Source organism: Phaseolus vulgaris, chromosome 2, assembly GCF_051622355.1.
Source record: "Phaseolus vulgaris cultivar YP4 chromosome 2, ASM5162235v1, whole genome shotgun sequence".
Taxonomy (NCBI): domain Eukaryota; kingdom Viridiplantae; phylum Streptophyta; class Magnoliopsida; order Fabales; family Fabaceae; genus Phaseolus; species Phaseolus vulgaris.
In genome coordinates this window covers 20,014,371-20,041,953 of record NC_143499.1, presented here as the reverse complement: position 1 = coordinate 20,041,953, position 27,583 = coordinate 20,014,371, and the positions used below count along the sequence as shown (strand labels likewise).

Sequence of the window (27,583 nt, the reverse complement as noted above, 5' to 3'; positions counted from 1 at the left end):
CCATACTCAATTATGTTAGATCTTTGGATTCAGATATAGCAGTTACGTTAGGTTGCCAAGATCTATCAAGACATTTGAGGATCTTGATGTTTAGCTCTTCTTTTTCAAAGGTTTTCTCAAGGCTCATGAGGTGGTTGATGATGTGAGTGAACCTTTTCTGAACTTCAACAATAGTCTCACCCTTGAGCATTCTGAACATTTCATACTCTTGGATTAGAGTATGATTTCTGGCTCTTTTCACCTCATTTGTACCTTCATGAGTTACCTCCAAGGTGTCCCACATTTCCTTTGTTGATTTGCATTGAAAGACCCTGGAAAATTCATCTGAAATCAAGGCAGAAGTTATTATGTTTTTAGCAATGCAATCAAATTTGGCCTTCTTGCTTTCAGAATCAGTCCATTGAGACAAAGGTTTTTCAATGAAAATCCATCTTTTTAAAATTCTGGAATAAATGGGCCATTTTCAATTGCATTCCAAATTCCTTAGTCAAGGGATTCCACAAAAAATTTCATTCTAACATTCCAAAATTTGTAGTTCAAACCACAAAACAGAGGTGGTCTGTTGATTGAAGCACCTTCCCCAAAAGGTAATCTATCGGCCATATAAAAACAGTTTTAGGATCACACTTGAATAAATTTCAAGAACCAAGCTCTGATACTAATTGTTAGAATGTATGGCTTTAAACTAGAGGGGGGGTGAATGGTTTAAAGAGGGTTTTCACAAACTTTTTAGTCTAGAATGAAATTTCTTAGAGAAAACTTGATTCGGAATTCAGTTTGCCAAAAACACAAAGCAATTTAGCACAACACCAGAAAAACAATCGGTTATTTCGTAGAAACAATCGGTTGTTTATACCAGTTAAAAAATATAAACTGAAATTAAAGAGTTTAAGGGATAGAGAGATTGCACACACAGGTTTATACTGGTTCACTCTTAAACCACTGGGGAACCCACTAAGCAATCAAACCTAGATTACTTACACACACCACCAAAGAAGTGACCTTGATCCCCTCAACACACAAACTTCCTTTGGCTCAGCATATACACCACCAAGAATGTTGATCTTGACAACCTCAAAAGCACACAACACTTCTCGGCTTCACACACCAGAGTTTACACAAAGTACAAAAGGATTACACTTGTTACAGAATGATCTGAAATCAATACAAGATGAAAATCCTATTCCACTCTCCTCAAATATGTTTTTCTATGTTTAAATATCAGTTCATTGTTTGTTACATAATCTGAACAAACTATTTATTGCTTTAAAAGACTGGTCAAAGCATTTAAAACTGGAGTGCATTCAGTTATAAAATAATTTAAAGCTCAGACAAAGCACAAAATAGTTTTCTGTTATGGTTCCAAAACAAACAATCGATTGAATGCTCGAAACAATCGGTTGTTTTGGTTTGACAGCAAGTCAACCACCAAAAATAGTTTTCAACCTTTCTCAAAACATCTAAGTATAAAACAATCGGTTGTTTCGACAAAACAACAGGTAGTTTTTCATTTAGTTTGAAAAACACTTTCAATTAAAAAGGTTGGATTCAATCAAGAGTGGATTAACACAGATAATTTACCCAAGATCCTATTCTAAAACACCTCAGCAACAACAAGCACATCCAGCCTTCCATCAAACTCAAAGGATTTGGATTCTTCAAACCTTAAACACACTTGATTCAACATGGTGTGTTACGCCGAGAAGTGTTTGTTGAACCAAGTGTGTTCAAGCTTTGAAGAATCCAAACTCATTGAAGGATGATGAAAGGCTAGCTGTGCTTGTTGTTGCTGAGCTGTCTTTTAGTTAGGATCTGGGGTAGATTTTATGTATAATCCACTCTTGATTGAATTCAAAGCATAAGCATTCTCAATCCTTTTAAAAGAAAAGTGTTTTTCAAACTAAGTGAAAAAATAACCTGTTGTTTTGTCGAAACAACTGATTGTTTTATACTTAAGAGTTTTTAGAAAGGTTGAAAACTGTTTTCAATGGTTGACTTGCTGTCAAAACAAAAACAACCGATTGATTCGTGAAAACAACTGATTGTATGTTTTGGTAACATAACAAAAAACTGTTTTGTGCTTTGACTGAGCATTAAATTATTTTGTAACTGTTTACGCTCCAGTTTTTAATGCTTTGACCAATCTTTAAATGCAATGAATAGTTTGTTAAGATTTGATAACAAACAACAACTTTGAATATATACAAAAAAAAAAAATAGATTTGAGTTTTTCAAGAGATTGAGATTTTGAAAAGTTGAGAATTGCTTAGAGATTGAGTTTGATCAAAGAGTATGAGATAGAAATTTTCATCTTGTATTGATTTCAGATTTGTTCTGTAACATGTGTAATCCTTTGTCACTTTTGAAAGAACCTTGTGTGTTTGCTGAGAAGTCCTTAAGATCAACATTCTTAGTGTGGTTGTGTTGGACCAAAGGAAGTGTGTGTCTTGAGGGGATCAAGGTCACTTCTTTGGTTGTGTTGTAAGTGATCTAGGGTTGATTGCTTAGTGGATTCCCCAGTGGTTTCTGGGAAGACTGGATGTAGCTATGGATTTAGAGTAAACCAATATAAACCTCTGTGTGCTTTCTCTTTATCCTTAATCTCTTTAAATTCAGTTTTGTTATTTGTAAACTGGTATAAACAACCGATTGTTTTTTTGGTGCTGTGATTTTTTGCTTTGTGTTTTGGCAAACTGATTTCCTTATCAACTGTTTCTCGAAGTAATTTCATTCTTGACTTTAAAGTTTGCGAAAAACCTCTTTAAACCGTTCAATTTTGTTCTTTGTAAATTGGTATAAACAACCGATTGTTTTTTTGGTGCTGTGATTTTTTGCTTTGTGTTTTGGGAAACTGATTTCCTTATCAACTATTTCTCGAAGTAATTTCATTCTTGACTTAAAAGTTTGCGAAAAACCTTTTTAAACCATTCACCCCCCCCCCCCATCCCTCCTCTACTTTAAAGCCATAGATTCTTACAATTGGCATCAAGAGCTTGGTTCTTGAAATTTATTCAAATTTGATCCTAAAACTGTTTTTTAATGGCAGATAGACTACCTTTTGAGAAAGGTGCTTCAATCAACAGACCACCTCTGTTTTGTGGTTTGAACTACCAATTTTGGAAAGTGAGAATGAAAATCTTTGTGGAATCACTTGACAAAGGTATTTGGGATCCAATTGAAAATGGTCCTTTTGTCCCAAAATTTGAAAAATATGGATCTTCCATTGAAAAAACCTTGGTCTCAATGGACTGATTCTGAAAGCAAGAAGGCCAAATTTGATTGCATTGCTAAAAACATAATAACCTCTGCTTTGAATTCAGATGAGTTTTTCAGGGTTTCTCAATGCAAATCTGCAAAAGAGATGTGGGACACCTAGGAGGTAACTCATGAAGGTACAAATGAGGTAAAGAGAGCTAGGAAGCATACTCTAATCCAAGAGTATGAGATGTTCAAAATGCTCAAGGGTGAAACAATTGCTGAAGTGCAGAAAAGATTCACTCACATCATTAACCATCTCATGAGCCTTGACAAGACCTTTGAAAAGGAAGAGCTAAACATCAAGATTTTGAAATGTCTTGATAGAGCATGGCAACCTAAGGTAACTGCAATATCTGAATCTAAAGATCTAACATCTATGAGTATGGCTTCTTTGTTTGGCAAGCTTAGGGAACATGAGTTAGAGATGAATCGACTTAATGTTCAAGAAAGCGAAGACAAGCACGTAAGGAGTATTGCCTTAAAAGCTATCAAGAACAAAGGCAAACAAGAATCCAACGATGATAGTGATGAAGAGAACCTTAGTTTGCTATCCAGAAAGTTTAGCAAATTCTTGAAGAGGAACCACAACAAGGACAACAACAAAGATAGGTATGGAAATAAGAAAACCAATGATTTTAATTCTAATAACTATACTTGTTTTAGTTGTGGTGAGCAAGTGATGGATTTTCTATAAGCTCTTCTTGGATGTTTGTAGAAGATGGTGCGGAAGCTAATGGATGAGAATGGGCAAGGTCCTCCTAAGAGGTGTGGTGACCTTGAAGGTGCATGAAAGGTAGGGAAGATTGGAGTGGTTTGGCCATCTCCATTTGGTGTGAAGGTTTGAAGATTAAAAGCCTATTCCTAAGAGAGTTTAGACAAGGAGTGAGAATGGCACAATTTTGGCAGCATTTCACTATTCAATTAATCTTGCAAATACATGAGCCAATCCCTCTTATTTATAGTGTTTAGAGGGCTGGAAATTCAAAAGAAAGTGGAGGGAAATTCAAATGAGAAGCATTTGAATTTGGAGCCAATTCCTAGTCACAAGGGAAGTGTAACTTGGTTTCTATTTTTGGCACCTCCTAAATCTATACCTATACCTTCTTTTGTGTCACATGGAAAGTGTAACTTAGCTTTATACATTTGCACCTCTTATATTTATATCTACACCTCCCTTTATGTTCTACTAAAAATACTCAAAAATAATTACAAAAGAAAGACATCCAATGATGCTTAGTTTGCCCATATCTTCTATTTGTTGGGCTTGAGTTGAAGCTTGAACTTGTATTTGGGCTTGGGCTTGGCCTTTTTCTATCATGGGCTTGGGCCTCTTCCATCATCCCCTCCCTCTTAAAAAGGATTTGTCCTCAAATCCAATGCTTCTTCTTCATTATCATTGTGTGGATGTATGTGGCTCGATGGTTTCCATCATCCCCTCCTTCTTGAGAGGATCTGTCCTCAGATCTACAAGTTTGATCTCGAACAACAACCTTATTCCTATTTTGAAAACTAGGCTCGTCCTCCAGGATCAAATGTCCATCTCTGTGAGTCATCAAACAAATCAAATGTGCTAGTTTGAGTAGTTGTGTAAACATTAATTTTAGGAAGTTGCCATTCCTTTTGTTTTTCTATTGTTTTTGACAACTTCTCATAATATTTCTCTATTTGTTGTTGTATTTGTTCTTGAATCCTCTCATGCATTTTCTTAACAAAATAATCTTTTGTAACTCCTTCCTTATGCACAAAGGTATGTGGATTAGGAAGGGGTAATAAATCTAAAGGAGAAAGAGGATTAAGTCCATATACAACTTCAAATAGGAAAATATTGGTAGTTTTGTGAACTACGCTATGGTATGTATGCTCATCTCTAGAGTTGTGTTTGTCCTTTATGATTGTTCTAGGCATAGTAGAAAGATCTAGATTTTCAAATGTATTTTGACCATGCTTTTAAGGATGATAAGAATTTAAAGTGTACAACTTAGTTGCAAGTTTTCCCAAGAGAATCCTCAAATCATGGTTTGCGAAATTTGGAGCTCTATCCAACACTATGCTTGAAGATAAACCATGAGGATGTATCACTTCTCTAGAGAATAGTTTATCCATATCCATGAAAATGGAATCAAAACCTTTTGTTGACCTAGGAAGCTCTAATATGAAATTTGTGTCTTCCCAAGGATCATTTGCAAAAGGTGAAGGAGTATAGAGTTCTTGAGACATTGCCTTAGGTGTAGTTTTAAAACAAGATATGTATCTAGGGTAATGTCTTTGAACATATTTTCTCATGGGGGACAAAAGTTTTCCTTTTAAAAGCTCTAGAGTTTTATCAACTCTAATTTGGCCCATGAGTTCTCCTTCATGAAGACTTTTTCTCTTGTGTGTAAAGATAGTCTCGTTGTTACAACCATTGTTTATGAGAATTTGTACACTTTGCAATGGTTGTCTCAATAAGACATGACAAGTTTCTTTAGGCACTACCTCACATAAAAATTTGTTTTTGTAGATGCTTATAGATAACTTGACATTCACTTGGTGATATCCTATCACATATGAGAAATAATCCACTTCATCTTTATCTATGCAAGCTTCTTTTAAAGACTCTTCTTTTTTTATTATGCTTGCAAGTGTTCCTTTACAAGAGGTAAGGCTAGGTTGTTCAACAAGAAGCATGTTTTCAAAGGTATTTTTAATTTGCTTGTCTTGTTGAATGACCTTGTGGGAAGGAACACTCTTCTCCCACACCTTTTGTTTCCCAAGGGTTTTCTCTTTCTTTTCTATTTTTATATTTTCATCACACTCACTAGCTTCTTTTTCTTGGCTACTATTCTCATCTTTGTCCCTTAAGATCATAGATCTTTCATTGAAACATTGAGATGCTAATTGATCATTGCCAAGGTATTCTAAACATGGAATTTCTCTAGCTTGAGTGTGAGAGATATGCTTGGTTAGGTTTTGGGAAAGTTCTAGAGATGTTTCTTGTATATGTTTTTCCCCTCTATGGAACTCATCCTTGCATAAGATACATAGTATGAACTTTGTTTTTGACTTGATTGTTTTCTTAAAATTTGTTTTTCAACTTTAATGCTAAGTTGAATCAAGTCATTTAAATCTCTATAAGGTAAAAGTTCAACTTTGTTTCTTATCTCAAGTTTGAGACCACTTAGAAACCTAGCTATGGTGGTATGGTTGTCTTCGTTAATCCTTGCCCTCTCAATATATGATATCATCTTTTGCCAATATTCTTCTACACTCATATCTTTTTGATGAAGTCTTTGGAGCTTTTCCATCAACTTCCTATTGTAATGTGAGGGAATATGGCGACATCTCAAGGCTCCCCTAAGGTCATTCCAAGATGTAATGGGAGGGTCCTTGTGGAGATGTCTCTCTCTTTTTAGGGCATTCCACCAATACATAGCATCACATTGAAAACTTAAGGTAGCTAAGGGTACTTTCTTTTCTTCACTCACATGGTTGTAAGCAAACAATTGCTCTACCCTCATCTCCCAATATAGATATGTTTCTACATCTTCTTTTCCATAGAAATGAGGTAGCTCTACCTTAACCTCCTTTAGGTCTTCTTGTCTCTCTTTTCTAGCTCTCCTAGGGGGTGGTTCATTTATCCCAAGACTTTCTTCCCCAAAAGAATCATAAACTTGAGAGCTATATGCGTGAGAATGTAATTTTTTTGAAATTTGAGACTTCTCATCCTTTGCTTTAGTCGATTTATTAGTTTTGGCCTCATTCTCCAATTGTTTAGATGAAATTGATTGAATATCTTTGGAAAGTTGTTTCAAAAGGTATTTGATGGATTTCATATCACTTTTCATAGACTTTGAAGAATGAGAAGACATGACTAGAGCTTTGTGTCTAGAAATGTTTTACTTTGAGAAAAATGAGGGAAGTTAAATAAGGTAGTTTTCCAGGTAAGAGAGGTGAGTCACAATGGACTACTTAAATACCAAGTCTTGCCTTAGCCAAAAACTATCCCTCAATGTCTTCACACAAATCTTTCTCTTGGTAAACCACTTAAAACACAATTAAGTTGGAGAAATCAAATTTTTAATGCAAGAAAACAATGCAAACTATCTAATCAACCAAGCAAAGTTAACAAAGCTTAAACAAGACAAAACAGTTTGATAAGCGTAGCTAATTAAAGGTAAAAAGATGCAATTAAAAAATTAACAATTGCTAAGCTAGATAGTTCTAAACTAGTCGGCCCTAGGTGAGGCTTCTTGGACACTTGGAGCCCTTGAAGACACACTCATCGTCTAATTGCGTAATTAAACAAGTAATTAACAAGAGTTAAGTTGCAAAGAAATTAGATGGAACTCCCTTTGTTGATTTTCTATTAGCAGTCCCTTTGTTGTCTCCTCTTTGTTGGGCCTTCCAATGTATGTGGTGTATTTAGAAAGTGTTTGTTTCTGCCCCTTGCCTTTGTTCCTCTTGGAATTAGGTAATTAATTCTTCAATCCAACACCTATTAAGCAAACTAGAATCCCCTCAAGTCAATCCCCACTCAATCAAGTACCAATTGATAATTAATCCACCACCAAGCTTAGAGGTCAAATAATTAAAGCAAGAAACAAATTAATTTGAAAAACAGTACCACACAAATGGAATTAAATGTGACAACTAGAAAGAGTTCCAATGAAATTAGACAAGCAAATAAAAAGGTACTTAAAGAAAGGATGGCACACAAAATGGAACCTATAGAATAACACTAGATTTGATTTCAAAATCAAAAAACAGCACCAGTGAAATAGTTGTTGTGGTCCAGAGAGCGTGATTTTCACTGATTTATGTTGAGCTGGCCTTTTAATATTTGCTTCTGAAAATTTATATGCAAACAAATCAAGATCTTAAAAAAATTATGGCGTTGGTTTCATTCCAAACGCATGCACCATTTTTTTTTAATAAATTTTCTAAAATCAGTGCTCAGTTACGCCAGTTGTAGCGTCAGGATTGCACACTGTTTTTATAATATTAATCATTTTTTTCTATTTGTTTTTTTGAACTGATTCTTTTTTTGTCCTTTCTCTAACACCTCAATCTTGCAAAACCCAGAGGCTCATAATTTTATTATGTGGGAAAATAATTTTCTTAAGCAAAGCAGCCAGCACAGAGTTATGCAAAACAGAGGATTCTGTAAATCTGGAAAAAACAGCAAGATATACCATAAGAAAAACACAATGGAATTGGTGAAATGGAATTTGTGTAGATCTAAACACAAATATGAACTCAAGCTAAAAATAAAAAGCACCAAAGGATAAAAAAAACACAGCAGATTCAGATCAAGCATTTATACCAAAAACAAGAAACAAATAAGCTAAACAAAGTATTACTATGATTTGATGACATTTTTGGAAGAAACATGACTAGACAAAACACATATAGATTCAGAAATTAAAAGACTCAAATGAACATAATATGAACCAATTAAAATTGCAATAATGACTCAAATACCTAAAATAAAAAACAGCAACACAAACTATATGGAATCCTACCAAAAATTGCACAAACATTGCTCAAGAACAATTGAACAAGATGCACCGATTGGAAATTCCAAACAGCACACCAATTCAAAACGAAAATTAAAACAGCAAGACAATATGGATTACAGATAAACAACTAGGAAATAAGAATAACTCAAAAAGAAAAACACAAAGAGATACTCATCTTTGAAGAACCATAGCTCATGATACCAAATGATGGATTTCCTATGAGCTCTTCTTGGATGTTTGTAGAAGATGGTGCGGAAGCTAATGGATGAGAGTGGGCAAGGTCCTCCTAAGAGGTGTGGTGACCTTGAAGGTGCATGAAAGGTAGGGAAGATTGAAGTGGTTCGGCCATCTCCATTTGGTGTGAAGGTTTGAAGATTAAAAGCCTATTCCTAAGAGAGTTTAGGCAAGGGGTGAGAATGACACAATTTTGGCAGCATTTCACTATTCAATTAATCTTGCAAATACATGAGCCAAGCCCTCTTATTTATAGTGTTTAGAGGGTTGGAAATTCAAAAGAAAGTGGAGGGAAATTCAAATGAGAAGCATTTGAATTTGGAGCCAATTCCTAGTCACAAGGGAAGTGTGACTTGGTTTCTATTTTTGGCACCTCCTAAATCTATACCTACACCTTCTTTTGTGTCACATGGAAGGTGTGACTTAGCTTTATACATTTGCACCTCTTATATTTATATCTACACCTCCCTTTATATTATACTAAAAATACTCAAAAGTAATTACAAAAGAAAGACATCCAATGATGCTTAGTTTGCCCATATCTTCTATTTGTTGGGCTTGAGTTGAAGCTTGAACTTGTATTTGGGCTTGGGCTTGGCCTTTTTCTATCATGGGCTTGGGCCTCTTCCATCATCCCCTCCCTCTTGAAAAGGATTTGTCCTCAAATCCAATGCTTCTTCTTCATCATCATTATGTGGATGTATGTGGCTGGATGGTTTCCATCAGCAAGGGCACATAAAAGCAAATTGCCCAAACAAAAACAAGGAGAAAAAGCCTAGCCACAAGGAAAAGAAGGGCAAGACAAAAAGAGCTTACATAGCTTGGGATGAAAATGAGGTATCCTCATCAAGTGAAGATGAAAGAGCAAACATCTGCTTGATTGCTGAAGGAGATGATGAATCTTGCAGCTCAAGTGAAGTAAGTTCTTGTGCTTCTTTAAATGAACAAAATTATAGTGAATTGCTTGAAGCTTTTCAAGAAACTCATGGTGAAGCTAATCGATTGGTTCTTTCAAACAACCGATTGAAAGAACTTAACAGCTGGCTGGAAAAGAGAGAGAAGGCACTTGAAGAAGAGCTAGGAAAATCTAAAAAAGATTTTAAAAATCTTGAAACACATTTCAAAAACTCTTCTTGCAAGTGTAACACTCTCATTTGTGAAAATTCTGAAAACCTTAAGAAAGTGCATTATCTTGTTAAGACTGTGGATAAGCTTTCAAAAGGAAAATCTAACTTTGAGAATGTCTTGGCATCTCAAAACTGTGTTTTTGGAAACACTGATTTAGGTTTTAATCCACAAAACAAACAAGATAAGTTTTCAAAAAATATTTCAAGAAAGCCAGAAAAACAACCGATTGTTAAGTCGAAACAACCTGTTGTTACATGCTTCTACTGCATGAAAAAGGGCCATTCGATTAGATTCTGCAAAATAAGAAAATTTTTTGTTCCAAGAGGCTTCATGAAATGGATTCCTAAAGGATGTGAGGTTTCAAATGAGAAAAAGAAATCAATTGGACCCACATTTGTGAAGGGGCCAAATCTTGTTGCTTGAACTCATGTTTGTGTAGAAAATCTAGAGAAATGTGAGGGACTGAGTCATTTGATCAAGTTCTTGGAAGAAAAAGGTTAACATTGAAGCTGAATCAATGTTTTGTATCTGTCCAAAGGCTCTCAATGGTCAAAAGGAGACTTCTTAATCAAAAACATATGGCTCAATGAAGGAACATCACAAAGGATAAAACCTTCCTTATCTCTAACCTTTATTCTTGTTCAAGTCTATACTCATGCTTAAATATCTCTTTTAAAATGTTCAAATTCATCTGCTTTGAACTCTTTCTGCTTAAAATTAAAAATTCAAAATCAGGTTTACTGCTACAGAAAAACAACTGATTGTTTCCTCGAAACAACCGATTGTTTTGTGCCTGACAGCACTGTGAAGAAATCAATTTAATTCTTTTTTGAATTTCTATCTGTTGTAGATCAAATTAAAGAAAGAATTCTTGGTCAATGAACTTGTGTTGAAACTGATCACGCTCAGAAAGAAGTTACAACAATCATAAAGGAATATATTCCACAATCTTGAAAATTTAAGAGCTTTTATGAGTAGTCAAAGATCACATGTGATGACCATGTGATTTTCTGCTTTTTCTGACATTTTCTGTGCAGGGCTTGGTCAAGTCTTTTCTCTCTGAAAATCTGGTACCCACTCACATCATTGAATGCATTATGATTTTGTTTTTGCTTTAAAATCTGTTGCAGCTGACCTCTTTCACAAGAAAGACCAATTGGGCCATCTCGTGCAACATCTCTTGCAATTTTTGTGTGAGTTTTTCTCTGCTCCTTCTCTGCCTTCATGAAATCAATTCCTCCCACCTCAAAGAGAGTTAAAACCATAGCAGTAAGGTCTGGAGGAAGGCTAGAAGGATGGTTTTCTGGTGATAATGATCTAATTGAAAGGTATAGGTTTGAGACTATCACAAAGATGATAAACAACCCCAAAGTTGTGTGCTTTGATTGGCTGAAAAGCCAAAAGTTGGATAATGTAAGGAGGTTGCTTAAAGATCAATCTCTCATAAAGTTCTTGGAGATGAAGGGGAACATCTACCTAGATTTGATTAGAGTGTTCTACACAAATCTCAAATTTGAGGAAAACAACCTTGTGTCTCATGTGAAGGGTGTAGATATGAAGATCACCTATGATGTGTGGACTGCAGTGGCGGGTCTAAAGTATTTTGGCCTCAAAATCAACAAAGGGAACCTTGGTGTAGTGGAGGATTTCAACAAAGTCCAATACTACAAGAGTTGTTTGAAGAATCAAAATGCTCAAGTTAGGACTTGTTCGGTTGGAGGCTTGAGGCTTGATGAAAGGTTGTTGGCCCTTATTGTGACTTGGATTCTAACTCCAAGGGGGAGCAATCATTTTGTTCTTACAAAGGAGGACCTTGTGTATATCTACTGCATAATGAAGAAAATCAAAATCAATTGGATCCACATCATCAAGGAGCACATGCAAAAGACAATAAGGTTAAGTGACTATCACTATCCATATGTTGTTTTGATATCTAAATTTGTGCTGTATTTTGAAGTGAACCTGGAAGATGAGACATCTGAGTTGGTTAAGTCAACTCAAGAGATGAACAATGGATCTCTCGGCAAAATGGGATTCACCAAAATAGGTGACAAATGGATAAGCAAAGATGGTGACCATGGTGCCTCATCAAGTGTTGCTGCTGATCTTGATGAAGAGGAGCATGCTGCTGATATGGATTTTCAACATGGATCTTGATGAAGGAATGCCAACCATGTCTTCTTTTGAGAGATACATGGTCAATAGGCTAGATGGATTTGCGGAGAATCAAAGAAATCTCCATGATCTGTGTATAAGCAACTTCCAGAGCATTGATAACAGGTTCAACAACATGGATGCACGCTTCATGATTTTGGATGAACAGATTGAAGCAGTCCATAATCAGATTTTTGATCTACAATATGCCAAAGATGATTAAAGAGGAAAAACAACTGGTTGATGTCACGGAACAACCGATTATTTTTATGGCTTGTATCAGTTTCTTCTGTTTTCTACTTCTGCTCTTTAATTCTGTTTTTATTAAGAACAATTATCCTTTTATCTCTTCTTTTTGTCTATTTGTGAAGACAAATAGAGGGATATTTATGTTGTGTGTTTGTTTTTCGTTATTAATTTCTGCAAAACAATTTGTATGGTTGGTTAAAGCCTTATAGGTTTTTGCTTTGATATTTTGCTCTGATATACTGTTTATGTTTCTGTACTAACCATATATAAGAAGTTTTATGCTTTGCTTAAAAATGTGTCTTGCAGGAACTGCTTCAGATTCAATCCAACACAAGCAATCAGAGATTTATCTTCATCAAATAGGGGGAGATTGTTGAACTAAGTGTCTTCAAGCTTTGAAGAATCCAAACCCTTTGAATGATGATGAAAGGCTAGTTGTGCTTGTTGTTGTTGAATTGTCTTTTAGTTAGGATCTGGGGTAGATTTTATGTATAATGCACTATTGATTGAATCCAAAGCATAAGCATTCTTAATCCTTTTAAAAGAAAAGTGTTTTTCAAACTAAGTGAAAAACAACCTGTTGTTTTGTCGAAACAACCGATTGTTTAATACTTAGGAGTTTTTAGAAAGGTTGAAAATTGTTTTTAATGGTTGACTTGCTGTCAAAACCAAAACAACTGATTGATTCGTGAAAACAACTGATTGTTTGTTTTGGTAGCATAACATAAAACTGTTTTGTGCTTTGACTGAGCATTAAATGATTTTCTAACTGTTTACGCTCCAGTTTTTAATGTTTTGACCAATCTTTAAATGAAATGAATAGTTTGTTAAAATTTGATAACAAACAACAACTTTGAATATATACAGAAAAACGGATTTGAGTTTTTCAAGAGATTGAGATTTTGAAAAGTTGAGAATTGCTTAGAGATTAAGTTTGATCAAAGAGTGTGAGATAGGATTTTTCATCTTGTATTGATTTCAGATTTGTTCTGTAACAAGTATAATCTTTTGTATCTTTTGAAAGAACCTTGTGTGTTTGCTGAGAAGTGTTGTGTGTTCTTGAGGGGATCAAGATCAACATTCTTAGTGTAGTTGTGTTGGACCAAAGGAAGTGTGTGTCTTGAGGGGATCAAGGTCACTTCTTTGGTTGTGTTGTAAGTGATCTAGGATTAATTGCTTAGTGGATTCTCCAGTGGTTTCTGGGAAGACTGGATATAGCTATGGGTTTAGAGTGAACCAGTATAAACCTCTGTGTGCTTTTCTCTCTATCCTTAATCTCTTTAAATTCAGTTTTGTTATTTGTAAACTGGTATAAACAACTGATTGTTTCTACGAAACAACCGATTGTTTTTCTGGTGCTGTGATTTTTTGCTTTGTGTTTTGGCAAACTGATTTCCTTATCAACGGTTTCTCGAAGTAATTTCATTCTTGACTTAAAAGTTTGTGAAAAATCTATTTAAACCATTACCCCCCCCCCCCCTCTAGTTTAAAGTCATAGATTCTTACACTGTTGTGTGCTATTGAGGTTGTCAATATCAACATTCTTGGTGGTGTTTGTGCTGAGCCAAAGGAAGTGTATGTTTTGAGGGGATCAAGGTCACTTCTTTGGTGGTGTTTGTAAGTAATCTAGGTTTGGTTACTTAGTGGATTCCCAGTAGTTTTTAAGAAGATTGGATATAGCTCTTGGTTTAAGAGTGAACCAGTATAAATTGTGTGTGCAATCTCTCTCTCCCTTAAACTCTTTAATTTCAGTTTTGTATATTTTAACTGGTATAAACAACCGATTGTTTTTTTGATATTGTGCTAAATTGCTTTGTGTTTTTGGCAAACTGAGTTCTGAATCAAGTTTTCTCAAAGGAATTTCATTCTAGACTAAAAAGTTTGTGAAAACCCTCTTTAAACCATTCACCCCCCCCCCCCCTCTAGTTTAAAGTCATACAACCTAACAATTGGCATCAAAAGCTTGGTTCTTGAAATTTATTCAAGTGTGATCCTAAAACTGTTTTTATATGGCTGATAGATTACCCTTTGGGAAGGGTGCTTCAATCAATAGACCACCTTTGTTTTGTGGTTTGAACTACCAATTTTAGAAAGTCAAAATGAAAATCCTAGTTGAATCTTGACAAAGGAATTTGGGATGCAATTTAAAGTGGTCATTTTGTTCCAAAATTTGAAAAAGATGGATCTTCCATTGAAAAACCTTGGTCTCAATGGACTGATTCTGAAAGCAAGAAGGCCAAATTTGATTGCATTGCTAAAAACATAATAACTTTTGCCTTGAATTCAGATGAATTTTTCAGGGTCTCTCAATGCAAATCAGCAAAAGAGATGTGGGACACCTTGGAGGTAACTCATGAAGGTACCAATGAGGTGAAGAGAGCCAAAAAGCATACTCTAATCCAAGAGTATGAAATGTTCAGAATGCTCAAGGGTGAGACTATTGCTGATGTTCAGAAGAGGTTCACTCACATCATCAACCACCTCATGAGCCTTGAGAAAACCTTTGAAAAAGAAGAGCTAAACATCAAGATCCTCAAATGTCTTGATAGATCTTGGCAACCTAACGTAACTGCTATATCTGAATCTAAAGATCTAACATAATTGAGTATGGCTTCTTTGTTTGGCAAACTTAGGGAACATGAGTTGGAGATGAATAGACTCAATGTTCAAGAAAGTGAAGACAAGCATGTGAGGAGCATTGCCTTAAAAGCTGTCAAGCACAAAAAACAAGCAAGAATCCAGTGATGAAAGTGATGAAGAGAACCTTAGTTTGCTATCTAGAAAGTTTAGCAAATTCTTGAAAAGGAACCGCAACAAAGACATCAACAAAGAAAGGTATGGAAACAAAAAATCCAAAGATTTTAATTCCAATAACTATACTTGTTTTGGTTGTGGTGAGCAAGGGCACATACAGGCAAATTGCCCAAATAAAGAAAGCAAGGAGAAGAAGTCAAGTTACAAAGAAAAGAAGGGAAAGTCAAAAAGGGCATACATAGCTTGGGATGAGAATAAAGTCTTCTCATCAAGCTCATCATCAAGTGAAGAAGAAAAGGCAAACATATGCTTGATTGCTTAAGGAGATGATGAGTCATGTAGCTCAAGTGATGTAAGTTCATGTGCTTCTATAAATGCTGAAAATTATATTGAATTGCTTGAAGCTTTTCAAGAAACACATGAAGAAGTTAATTGATTGGTTCTTTCAAACAACCGATTAAAAGAGCTTAACAGCTGGCTTGAAAAGAGAGTTAAGGCACTTGAAGAAGAGCTGGAAAAATCAAAAAGTGATTTTGAAAATCTAGAAACTCATTGCAAAAGCTCTTCTTGCAAGTGTGACACTCTCATTTGTGAAAATTGTGAAAATGTTGAAAAGAATGTGCATTATCTTGTTAATATTGTGGATAAACTTTCAAAAGGAAAATCCAACTTTGAGAATGTCTTGGCATCTCAAAACTGTGTTTTTGGAAGAGTTGGTTTAGGTTTTAATCCACAAAACAAGTAAGATAATTTTCCGAAGAATTTTTCAAAACAACCAGTAAAACAACCGATTCTTAAGTAGAAACAATCGTTTGTTACATGTTTTTATTGCATGAAGAAAGGTCATTCTGTTAGATTCTGTAAAATAAGGAAATATTTTGTTTTCAAATGCTTTATGAAATGGATTCCCTAAGGTTGTAAGGTTTCAAATGTTAAAAATAAACCAAATGGACCCACATTTGTAAGGGGACCAAACCTTGTTGCTTGAATTCATGTTTATGCAGGGAATCTAGAAGACCATGAGGCTCTGAGTCATCTGATCAGGTTCTTGGAAGGAAAAGATTAACATTGAAGTTGAATCAATGTTATGTACCAGTCCAAGTTTCTCAATAGTCAAAAGAGGCTTCTTGATCACAAACAAATGACTCATTGAAGGAACCTCGTAAAGGATAAAACCTTCCTTATCTCTATCTTTAATTCTTTTTTAAAGTCAAATTCATGCTTAAATATCTGATAGCTCTTGTTTTGCTGTCAAATTAATATGATTCTAGCGTAGACTTGTCTAACACTAGAGGGATGATAGTATAATTGTGGACAAATGTCCCCAAGTCGTCTCCCAACGAATCCAATAGTAAAATCAGTTGATCAGGGTTTAAAATCTATCTGCAAGCAATAAAAGTTAGCAATAACAATAAAGATAAAAAGGGGGTTTGAGATAGTTGTGCAGAAAATATAAAAGAGATTAAAATAGCAAATAAAAAGTGGTTGATCCCAAGTTCTTCCACCGTTGAATTTTTCACAGGTTCTCTAAAGGTTAATCTTTTCTCAATCCTCCAACAGAGTTAAACCAGATTGAACATGCGCCAATCTAATTCAACTGAAACTCACTAGTAAAACATGTGTCTACTAGTTTAATCAATACCCACTTTGTTCCATGCGTATACTCCATGGGAATGCTTACCTCCTCTTCCATGAATCATGCGCCCAAGAAATTAATTAGAACAATGCGAACTAACTAAGAAAACAAAGTTTAAGATAAGGAAGACTCTCAATCATGCGTTCAAGTACAACCTCTCACAAAAACCAGTTTTCCAGGAGATTAGACAATAAAAAAAACTGCTATAGAGAATTAAAAATCGAAACTTTTATTGAACAAAACCTCAGAATTCAATGGGAAATTACAAAGGAATCAACAAAAAAGGTTTAGCCTTCCATGCGGAGGCAAAACAAAAGAATTACTAAGACGAAAATAAACTAAGAAAACCCTATGAAGCTCTCTCTTTTCTCCTTGATGCTTGTGTCCTTTTATAGGGCTTTTCTGCTCCAAGGATCTTGGGAAAATATTGCAGTTTAGATTTTGAAACAGTTTCCACTTTCCATAATTCTTTTTATTTTGTAGAAGATTTGCTTCCAATTCTGTTTCTGGAATCTTGTAGCTTTTATTTTCTCTTTCTTCTCAGAATATTTTGCCTGTTTTGGTTCAAGAAGCAACTTGGACTTTTACATATTTGGCCCATTCACAAAGCTAGATGCTTCCTCTGGATAATTTACTCTAAAAACACAAAATTAACAATAATAATAGTTAAGGCCCAAATAAACCTAATTATAAGAATATTAATTAAAACAATGGATTTATTTATTATTATAGTCCAATAATCTATGAATAAGGCTAGTGAGTGTGAATAAATATATGCTCATCAATATCTCTTGTTAAATGTTCAATTACATCTACATTGAATCCTATCTGCTCATTCTTAATAATTCAAAATTTGTTTTACTGCTGCAGAAAAACAACCAATTGTTTCCTCTCTGACAGCACTGTGAAAGAATGAATTTAATTCTTTTTTGAATTCTTTCTGTTGCAGATCTCAACTTTGAAAGAATCATGAGTCAATAAAGCTGTGTTGAAAGCCTGATCTGGTTCTAGAGGAAGTTACAACATGTCATAAAGGAATATATTCCAAAATCTTGAAAATTTAAGAGCCTTTATGACTAGTCAAAAATCACATGTGATGACCATGTGATTTTCTGCTTTTTCTGAGGTTTTCTGTGCAGGTCTTGGTCAAGTCTTTTCTATTTAAAGACTGAAACTCACTCACATCAATTGAATGCAGTATGGTTCAATTTTTCTTTAAATTCCGGTGCAACTATTCTCTCTCACAAGAACAATCAATTGAGCCATCTCTTGCAACATCTCTTGCTCTCTTTGTGTGAGTCTTCTTTGCCTCTTTTTCTGCTATCATGGAATCCACTCTTCCTACATCAAAGAGGATCAAAACAAGAGTTGTGAGGTCTGGAGGGAGACTAGAGGGCTGGTTTTCAGGAGACAATGAGCTCATTGAAAGGTATCGCTTTGAAACTAGCACAAAGGTGATCAACAACCCCAAAGTTGTTTCCTTTGATTGGCTAAAAAGCCAAAAGGTAGACAATGTGAGGAAGCTTCTCAAGGACCAGCTGTTGGGAAGGTTCTTGGAGATGAAGGGAAACATATACCTGATTTGATTGATTCGGGTATTCTACATCAATCTCAAGTTTGAAGGAAACAATCTTGTTTCTCATGTGAAGGGTGTTGACATGGAGATCACTCATGATGTGTGAACTGCTGTAGCTGGCCTGAAATATGCTGGTCTAAGGATCAACAAGGGAAATCCTGGTGTAGTGGAGAATTTTAACAAAGTCCAATACTACAAGATTTGCTTGAAGAATCAACAAGCCCAAGTGAGAACTTGTTCGGTTGGAGGCTTGAAGCTAGATGAAAGGGTGCTTGCTCTTATTGTAACTTAGATTCTTACTCCAAGGGGGAGCAACCATTCTATCTTAACAGAAGAAGACCTTGTATACATCTACTGCAACATGAAGAATATCAAGATCAACTGGATCCATATCATTAAAGAACACATGCAAAAATCCATGAGGTTAAGTGATTACCACTATCCCTATGTTGTTTTAATCTCTAAATTCTTGCTCTATTTTAAAGTGAATCTTGAAGATGAGACCTCTGAGTTGGTTAAGTCAACACAAGAAATGAACAATGGCTCTCTAAGCAAGATGAGAATCACCAAAACAAATGGAAAATGGGTGAGCAAAGATGGTGATCATGGTGCTTCATCAAGTGCTGCAGCTGCTGATTTTGATGAAGAAGATCAAGCTGCTGACATGGATATTCACCATGAAGAACAACCTGCAACCAATTATGGTGATGGAACCAGTGCAGGAGATCAAGGAGATGAGATATCATCCATGTCTTCTTTTGAAAGATACATGGTGAATAGACTTGATGACTTTGCTGAGAATCCAAGAAATCTCCATGATTTGTGTGTGAGCAACTTCCAGAGTATAGACAACAGATTCAACAACATGGATACACGGTTTATGACCTTGGATGAACAGGTTGAAACTGTTCAGAATCAGATCTTTGAACTCCTGTATTGCAAGGATTATTAAAGGAAAAACAACCGGTTGAAGGCTCGAAACAACCGACTGTTTTTGCCCTATATCAGTTTAAGTGCTTTTGTTTTTTCAATTCTGTATAATCTGGAACAATTGTGTTTTATCTCTTCTTATTGTCTATTTGTGAAGACAAATAGGGAGAGATTTTATGTTGTGTTGTCTTTTATTGTCTTTTATTTTCTGCAAACTGTATGTTGTGTTTAAGTGTGTAAGTGAGCTTTATTTCTGCTGATTTTTCTGCTGATAGACTGGTTTTTAATACTGCTGATATGTTGTTTTCTATCAGAGATATTGTGCTTTGCTTAAGCATTGTTTTGCAGGAACTGCTTCAGATTCAATCAAATCCAACACAAGCAACCATGATTTGTCTTCATTAAATAAGGGGAAATTGTTGAATCAAGTGTGTTCAAGCTTTGAAGAATCCAAATCCTTTGAGTTTGATGGAAGGCTGTATGTGCTTGTTGTTGCTGAGGTGTTTTAGAATAGGATATGGAGTAGATTATCTGTGTAAATCCACTCTTGATTGAATCCAAAGCTTAAGTATTCTTAAACCTTTTGAATTGAAAGTGTTTTTTAAACTAAGTGAAAAACAACCTGTTGTTTTGTCAAAACAACCGATTGTTTTATACTTAGGTGTTTTGAAAAAGGTTGAAAACTGTTTTTGGTGGTTGACTTGTTGTCAAACCAAAACAACCGATTGATTCGAACATTCAATCGATTGTTTGTTTTCAAATCATAACATAAAACTGTTTTGAGTGTTGACTGAGCTTTAAATGATTTTATAATTGAATGCTCTCCTGTTTTAAATGCTTTGACTAGTCTTTGAAAGCTATAAAGAGTTTGTTCAACCTTTGTAACAAACAAGAACTAAGATTTAATCATAGAAAAACATATTTGAGTTTTTCAGTGATTTTGCTTTCAAGAGTTGAAGATTGCTTTGAGATTGTTTTGATCAAGAGAGAGTGAAATAGGATTTTCATTTGTATTGATTTCAGATCATTCTGTAACAAGTGTAATCCTTATGTACCTTGTGTAAACTCTGGTATGTTAGGCCGAGAAGTGTTGTGTGCTCTTGAGGTTGTCAAGATCAACATTCTTGGTGGTGTTTGTGTTGAGCCAAAGAAGTGTGTGTATTGAGGGTATCAAGGTCACTTCTTTGGTGGTGTGTGTAGGTAATCTAAGTTTGGTTACTTAGTGGATTCTCCAGTGGTTTCTGGGAAGACTGGATGTAGCTCTTGGTTTAAGAGTGAACCAGTATAAATTGTGTGTGCAATCTCTCTCTCCCTTAAACTCTTTGATTTCAGTTTTGTATATTTTAACTGGTATAAACAACCGATTGTTTTTCTGCGAAACAACCGATTGTTTTTCTGGTGTTGTGCTAAATTGCTTTGTGTTTTTGGCAAACTGAGTTCTGAATCAAGTTTTCTCAAAGGAATTTCATTCTAGACTAAAATGTTTGCGAAAACCCTCTTTAAACCATTCAACCCCCCCCCCCCCCCCCCCATCTAGTTTAAAGCCATACAATCTAACAACAAGGCTCTACTATGGACGACATTGATGAACATTTTGCATTGTTGAATACTAATCTTCAACAATGTGTTTCATTAATGAAGGATGAAAATGAAAATGCCTCTCAGTTGGTGAATATTGCTTGTGCACAGGCAACGACAGCTCAAGATATAGTTGCCGAAATTAGACGAAGAAACGACTTATATGCTGAGCATGTACACCACCATTGACGTCATGCCTCATACCAATACTCAGAGTCTGATATTTGGGCAATGCTGGTGGAGCTTAACATCCCGGACGAACAAGTCATGGATCAGTGCTACGAGTTCTTATGTGAGCATCCAGGAAGAGTTAAGCAACTATTTGGGATGTCATATGAGCGTCGCATGACCAAATTGTTTGCATTCATTACTAGGCGTTGATTTCCTATTTCATGCGTGAACGGTTCCTCCATATCTTCTACTTCAGTTTATGATGTCTTAATTTGATTTTACTTGGTCTGTAATTTGTTTCTGTATGTTTCTTGTTGGACAATTATCACTAGAACTGTTATTATTGGCAATTATCACTATAATTGTTATTATTCACTTTTGCACTTCTACTATTGTGTTTGATAACTATATTTAATTGGTTTATGATATTGTGATAATTTTCCTTTACTTAAAATTGAGTTTCATATTTGATGTCATGAATATTTAATTTTTTCTATATATTGAATTATTTGTATTATAGATGGCATCATCATCCCAGGAACGCCACAGAACCCGTTAGGGTAAAGAGCCAACAGAAGGTCATGTCGTTAATCCTCCACCAGTAACGGGGATTGAAGAAGTACTTGATTATTCAAGATACTTTACTTCAAAACGGCAAATGATAGTCTTTGAAAAAATGTTTCATGGAAAACCAGTCATAACTCTCCTTTTTTTTGTTGCACCAGTGTTTGAATTTCAAAAGCTTCTAAACTTCCAACACTTACAAACTTTCCTTGGAATGAAACTTCCCTACTATGAGGAATTGGTGTGAGTGTTTTATACAAATCTGAAGATCACACCTCTTGGTGAACTTGCCATTGAGATTTGTGGCAAGCGGATACACATCAATGAAATGGATTGGATGAATATTGTTAATCTGAGGTATGGCGGTGTTAAGTTAACACTTGGGACGATCCCTGAGGAATGTAATTTTGATCGAGCCTTGTTTTAAGCTGTAATTTTTTCAAATGGTACAATGAAGACGTTGTCGATGACAAAGATGTAATCATTATCACACAACGGAATAAAATATGCCTTCTAGAAACACGTTTGAGGATTTCCACAAGAAGGGTTAAAATGTTATTATGTCTTTTCTTTTTCTAATTAACATTATTATGTTTTTAAGTTTTGCATAATTTCAAATTAACATGTATTTATTTCTCTCTATATCAAATGTAATGACTTTATATATTTTTTTGCAAACTAATTAATGTTCATGACATCTTTTCTTAAATTATATACTTTTTATAATAACATAACATTTATTAAATAATCATTAATAATAATAAAATTATCTACAAACAAAAATTTAACTAACACAAATTTTTTCAATTAATAAAATTAAAAATGAAGAAATCATATTTCATTTTTATATTCTATTTTCTAATTCATTTCAATTTTATATTATGTTTTAAGTTATAATTCAAACTTACAATTATTTTAATTATCAAAATTATGTAAAAAATTAATAATCTTTTTTTATTATTCTTTTACACATGGACAAAAGTATACTCATATAATGTAATAAAAATTAAATAATATAATACTAATTATTTTAATTAACTTAAATATCCTTTAAACTAATTAATATTTCATTTTTCTATTTATTTATATACTATGGTAAATTTGTAATCTTACAATTTACATTATTCAAAATATATTAAAATACTCTCACAACTATCACATCATTCACATTTTGCAATAAATTTTCTTCACACATCCACTCTAACATCTCCCAATCCAAACACCCTCAACTTTCTCCACACTTTCTTCACACTTCCACTTCCCCACACCCTCAACTTTCCACTCACCCACAACCTCTAATCCAACTTCGTCAAAATATTAAGAGGGTGTTAGTGTAATTTACAGTAATAATAATTAGTTGTAATACTTCTTTGCATTAAATGATCATATCATAATGCTCTTCAAAGTTGAGTATATATTCAGATTACATTATCTAAAAAAGGTAGATTGTAGCACAAATCCTGCTGTAAATTACAGAGCAAGTTTCCAAAAGCGAGATAAAGAACACAGAGCTTAAAACCTCATATTCCATTAAGAGTGACAACAACTCTTCGTGAGGTAGGATGATCTCGATGCTCGCATAGCCATATACCCTAAAACATAAAAGAAGAAATACGTTATTAAATTGGATATTACATTAAACCAAACCGTGAGCACCCAGATCCTATAATAAAATATTCTAAACCATCATCAACTATAGATATTAAACACTTCCATATTAAATAGGATTTATATGTCGAAATATAGTCAAAATTTCCCCCCTTTTTTACCTCTACACTATTATCCTTCCTTTAATTGTGTGAAAAACATCAACCAAAAACAACCTATATATATAGACCTCTGTATTACCCAAAAACTAGATTACATTTTGCATCCCAGTAATGGAAGTTGTAAATGTAAAAAAAAATGCAAGGGAAGTTTGTATAATTTTCTCTATTAAAACTGAGTTTCTCAAATTATAAAAATTAATTTCATTTAGGAAAACCCTAATGCACAATGATAGTATATGAAATTTCTTACTTCTTAGCAGAAATGTTTATAAACAATTTAAAATAATCAGTTTCCATTATTTATATTGTTCACAATCAAGCCCAAAGAAAATCAGTTTTTCATTTGCTCTCACAGGAGATAACCTACTCAGTCAAAATTTGTAATTTTATCTCCTCACGGAATTTTACAAATAAACTCTACGCTTTCATCCATGAACTTAATCTCCAGTTCGGGCATCGAGTAGGAATAGGCTATTCCAAGTCAAAATGAATTGAGAAACTTTCGCATAGACAATGTGAGGACTATCAATCTCGAAGGAGAATATTATGGAATTTCAAAATTGTTAGTCAAATAATAGAAGGGTTTTCCTAATCACAGTTAGTGTATCATGTATCAACCATTATGAAATATATTCCATCAGGGTATGGCCTCAATAGTGAATTACTGGAGGCAACAGCTTTGAAACACTATCCACAATGAAAGAATTGCTTTAACCCCTTGAATGTGCACATGCATAAGCATATGATAAACTTGGATAGCCAATGATTTTTTTAGTCAGGGCATGATGCCTACGAAAATTGGATAGCAATTGGATTGTTCCTCTTGGTTTCAAAAATACTCCAAAAGTGCTGAAAAAAAATTTGGTTATCCAAGTGTACTTTAACTCAGCACTTTAAAGTTGTACTCCCTCCCTTTCTTCCTCATTCACTCTGTATATAGAACCAATATAAACTTGAATGAATGAAGATCATTGCACACATGAATTTTATTACCTGCCACGTCCCCATGTTAAGCTTCCCATTTGTAATTGGTATCCTAAAAATAAAAGAAATCAGTAGATGATATTAGCATAGTCATAACTTTTCAGCATGATGAATCAAACTGAAACACTGTAGTATTTCTCACGTGAGTGCACAACCAAGCATCGATGATTTAATATGAGCCGGCATGTCATCTGGCCCTGAAAAATTTTCAAATCCAAATTAGATTTCCCGTTGCCACAGAAGCAAAACATAATACATCACTACAAAAAAACATATCAATATTATAAAAAGAAAAGCAATAGCTCCAAAGGGGCTTATTCGAATCAACTTCTCCATAAGAAAAAATCATATCAGTTTCTCCACAAGTTAAAGTAAAATTTAGTTTATACACAAATTAAAAAAAAATGAAAATTTAGAGAAATAATATGATAAAGCTTCTATAAATTAGCCTATGCATGAGCTAATTTTAATTTATGGAAATGCTCATTCATTTTTTTTCTTATCTCTCTTCTAAAAGTGCTTATGGAGAGAAACATGTCCAACGATAAGTAATAACTGACTTTGCTATGAAGTTATTTATGACGAATACAAGTAGGCAAAAAACTTAGCACATAATCTTCAATTAGAATTTCTACATCTAATACGAAAAGCAAGGATCATAATGGTATCCAATCAGAGAAGCTTTCTGAAGGATATATAAAGTAGAATAAGGACTAAAAATACTAAAGCTGGATCCATGGACATCAGAGTCGTAGATATTAAAAACATTAAGAAAACGATTATATATATATATAGGTAATTAAAAAAAGAGAGAAAATAATACTAACCCTCAAGAGTATGCTTCCATGGAGCAGATGATCCCTGCAGCAGACATTAACTAACACATTAAAATTAGATATAAAGAAATTACATGACTAGAAAACATTAATGGACGAGAAAGAAACCTCAGGAACTATCCGATTGAGGAAGGTTTCGGTATCATCGCGAACATCAGAGTCGTAGTTCTCATTGATGGTGAGAGAAGCACTGGTATGCTGCACTGTCGTTTTGTTTCCCATGACAATTTCCAAGTTCAGTGAATAGAAAACAAATCATGCAACAGCTACGTGTGTGTGTGAGGATACTCACAGAAGAGATGAGCGAGGCCGCACTTGAATCCGGAGAGGTCTGGTTCGATTTCTTTCACAATCTGAATGGGAGCGAAATCCAGCAGAAAAGAAAAAATGAAAAGGGTTAGGGTTTTGGGAAAAGGAAAAATGAAGGAAGAAAAGGAAGAGGAAAAGGGACCTTGGAAGTAACTAGATGGCAGCCCCGCTTGAGAGGGGGCAAGCTAACGGTTTTCTGGGCCCACTTAGGGACGGTAGACTCCGCCATCGAATCCTTCTTAACGGTTGGGATTTGCGCCCTTACACCGAACGATGAGGCTTGCATCGTGCTTTTGATGTTTCCCAATTTTAAACCCAACGACAAAAGCAAGGGGATTATGCACCACCAGGTTACATCCATTTCTTATTCCACCTCCATAAATTTATTTATTGATACGCAGTTAATAAATATGAAAATTTAGATTGTAAAAAATACGTAATATATAAAAACTTTTAGACCGTAAAATTTAGAAATTATTTTTACTTTTTTTTAATTGTATAATTTGAATGACTTCCATCATCTTAATCTTATTTGTTATCTTCTTTAATAGTATTTGTTATTCAAAAAATTTTAATTATCAATTTTAATTTGAATGTTGTATTTGTCGGAGTCGAACCGACTGATGTCATTCAGTATTGGTGATCGGATGAGTTGGTTATATTAATCAATAAATAAAGAGATACAAGACATGTTAAGTAATATCCTATAAATTTAAATAAACATTCTATAAATCTGGTAATCATGTAATAAATCAACTATTACTCTTTTATTATAGATACATGTCAGATATAAATTTAAATAAACATTCTATTGTTTGTTACACAAGAGTAAGGTACACATTTATCAATATATCATTCACTCTTATATAAAACACTTAACCTTTTGCAGGTTAACTTCCGACCAAGTACTAGAGTAAGATGAAGGAGAAGGAGGAGCACGAGAACAAGGAAAAGGAGAAGCAATTGAGAGATAAAAAATAATTGTTCAAGTCGGTAGCAAGTATTATCTGTAGGAACTAATTGAAGGAAATAAGAGAAGACAAAAGGTTGTAGCAACTGATTGAACGTAATTGCACAAAATTGCAAAACTGGTCTTATACATTTTGATTTATTCAATCATATATAATAAAATTACAATTACTGGAAGCTATAAAATAGAGATACTAACAGACCTGTAAATTGACCATTAATGCAATATAACGGTAAAATAGTTTAAGGGTAATAAAATCTGAATTAATAATAATAAAATCTGAATTAATAACCAACATCCTCCCTTATGGGGTGTTGAATGGCATCGGCAAGTCTCACAGGTTCTGATTCTGCAAGAAAAGCAAAGTGAACCAAATATCCATTGTCATCAACTTCATCATCAAGATCTACTTTGCAATTTTGAAGATGTACAGGTTGTCGTTGCTGCCTTCTTGGTCGCTCCATCATAGTTGCAATTGGAGTTGCAACATCAGGTTGAATTACAACTTCAAGCTGAACTGCAGCTTTAGGTTGAACTGTAGGTGCTTCAAGAGTGACTTCATCTTCCACATCATCGTTCAAAACGTAAATATATCGTTTTTTCGAATCTATTTCAGTTGCTGCATTTCATTGTCATTCCTCATCTTCGGCAAATGTAACATCACGACTAATAATCACATTCTTTGTCATTGGATTGTACAGTTTGTATCCTCCATGCTTATATCCAATGAAAATGGTCTTCACTGCCTTATCATCCAACTTCGATCTTGCTGCCTTGGGAACATGAGCATAAGTAATTGACCCAAATACCTTTAAGTGATGCACATTGGGTTTGAATCCACTCCATACCTCAATCGAAGTTGTGTTAGGAACACTCTGAGTGGGTGATCTGTTTATCAAATATACCGCACATGTAACGACTTCAGCCCAAAAATAATTTGGCATACCTTTCGCTTTAAGCATGCTCCTCGCCATGTCCATGATTG

General features: G+C 34.4%; 1 protein-coding gene across 1 annotated transcript; it reads right to left on the bottom strand.

The window, feature by feature from the left end:
- Positions 1-23,090: 23,090 nt before the first annotated feature.
- Positions 23,091-26,002, bottom strand: LOC137810871 (uncharacterized). Its single transcript, XM_068612348.2, has 7 exons — positions 25,771-26,002; positions 25,612-25,672; positions 25,428-25,522; positions 25,311-25,344; positions 24,626-24,680; positions 24,493-24,535; positions 23,091-23,322 (listed from the first exon to the last, which is right to left on the bottom strand). Exons 1-7 carry the CDS (start codon positions 25,987-25,989, stop codon positions 23,251-23,253), a joined length of 579 nt encoding a protein of 192 aa, XP_068468449.1. The 5' UTR covers positions 25,990-26,002; the 3' UTR covers positions 23,091-23,250.
- Positions 26,003-27,583: the final 1,581 nt, after the last annotated feature.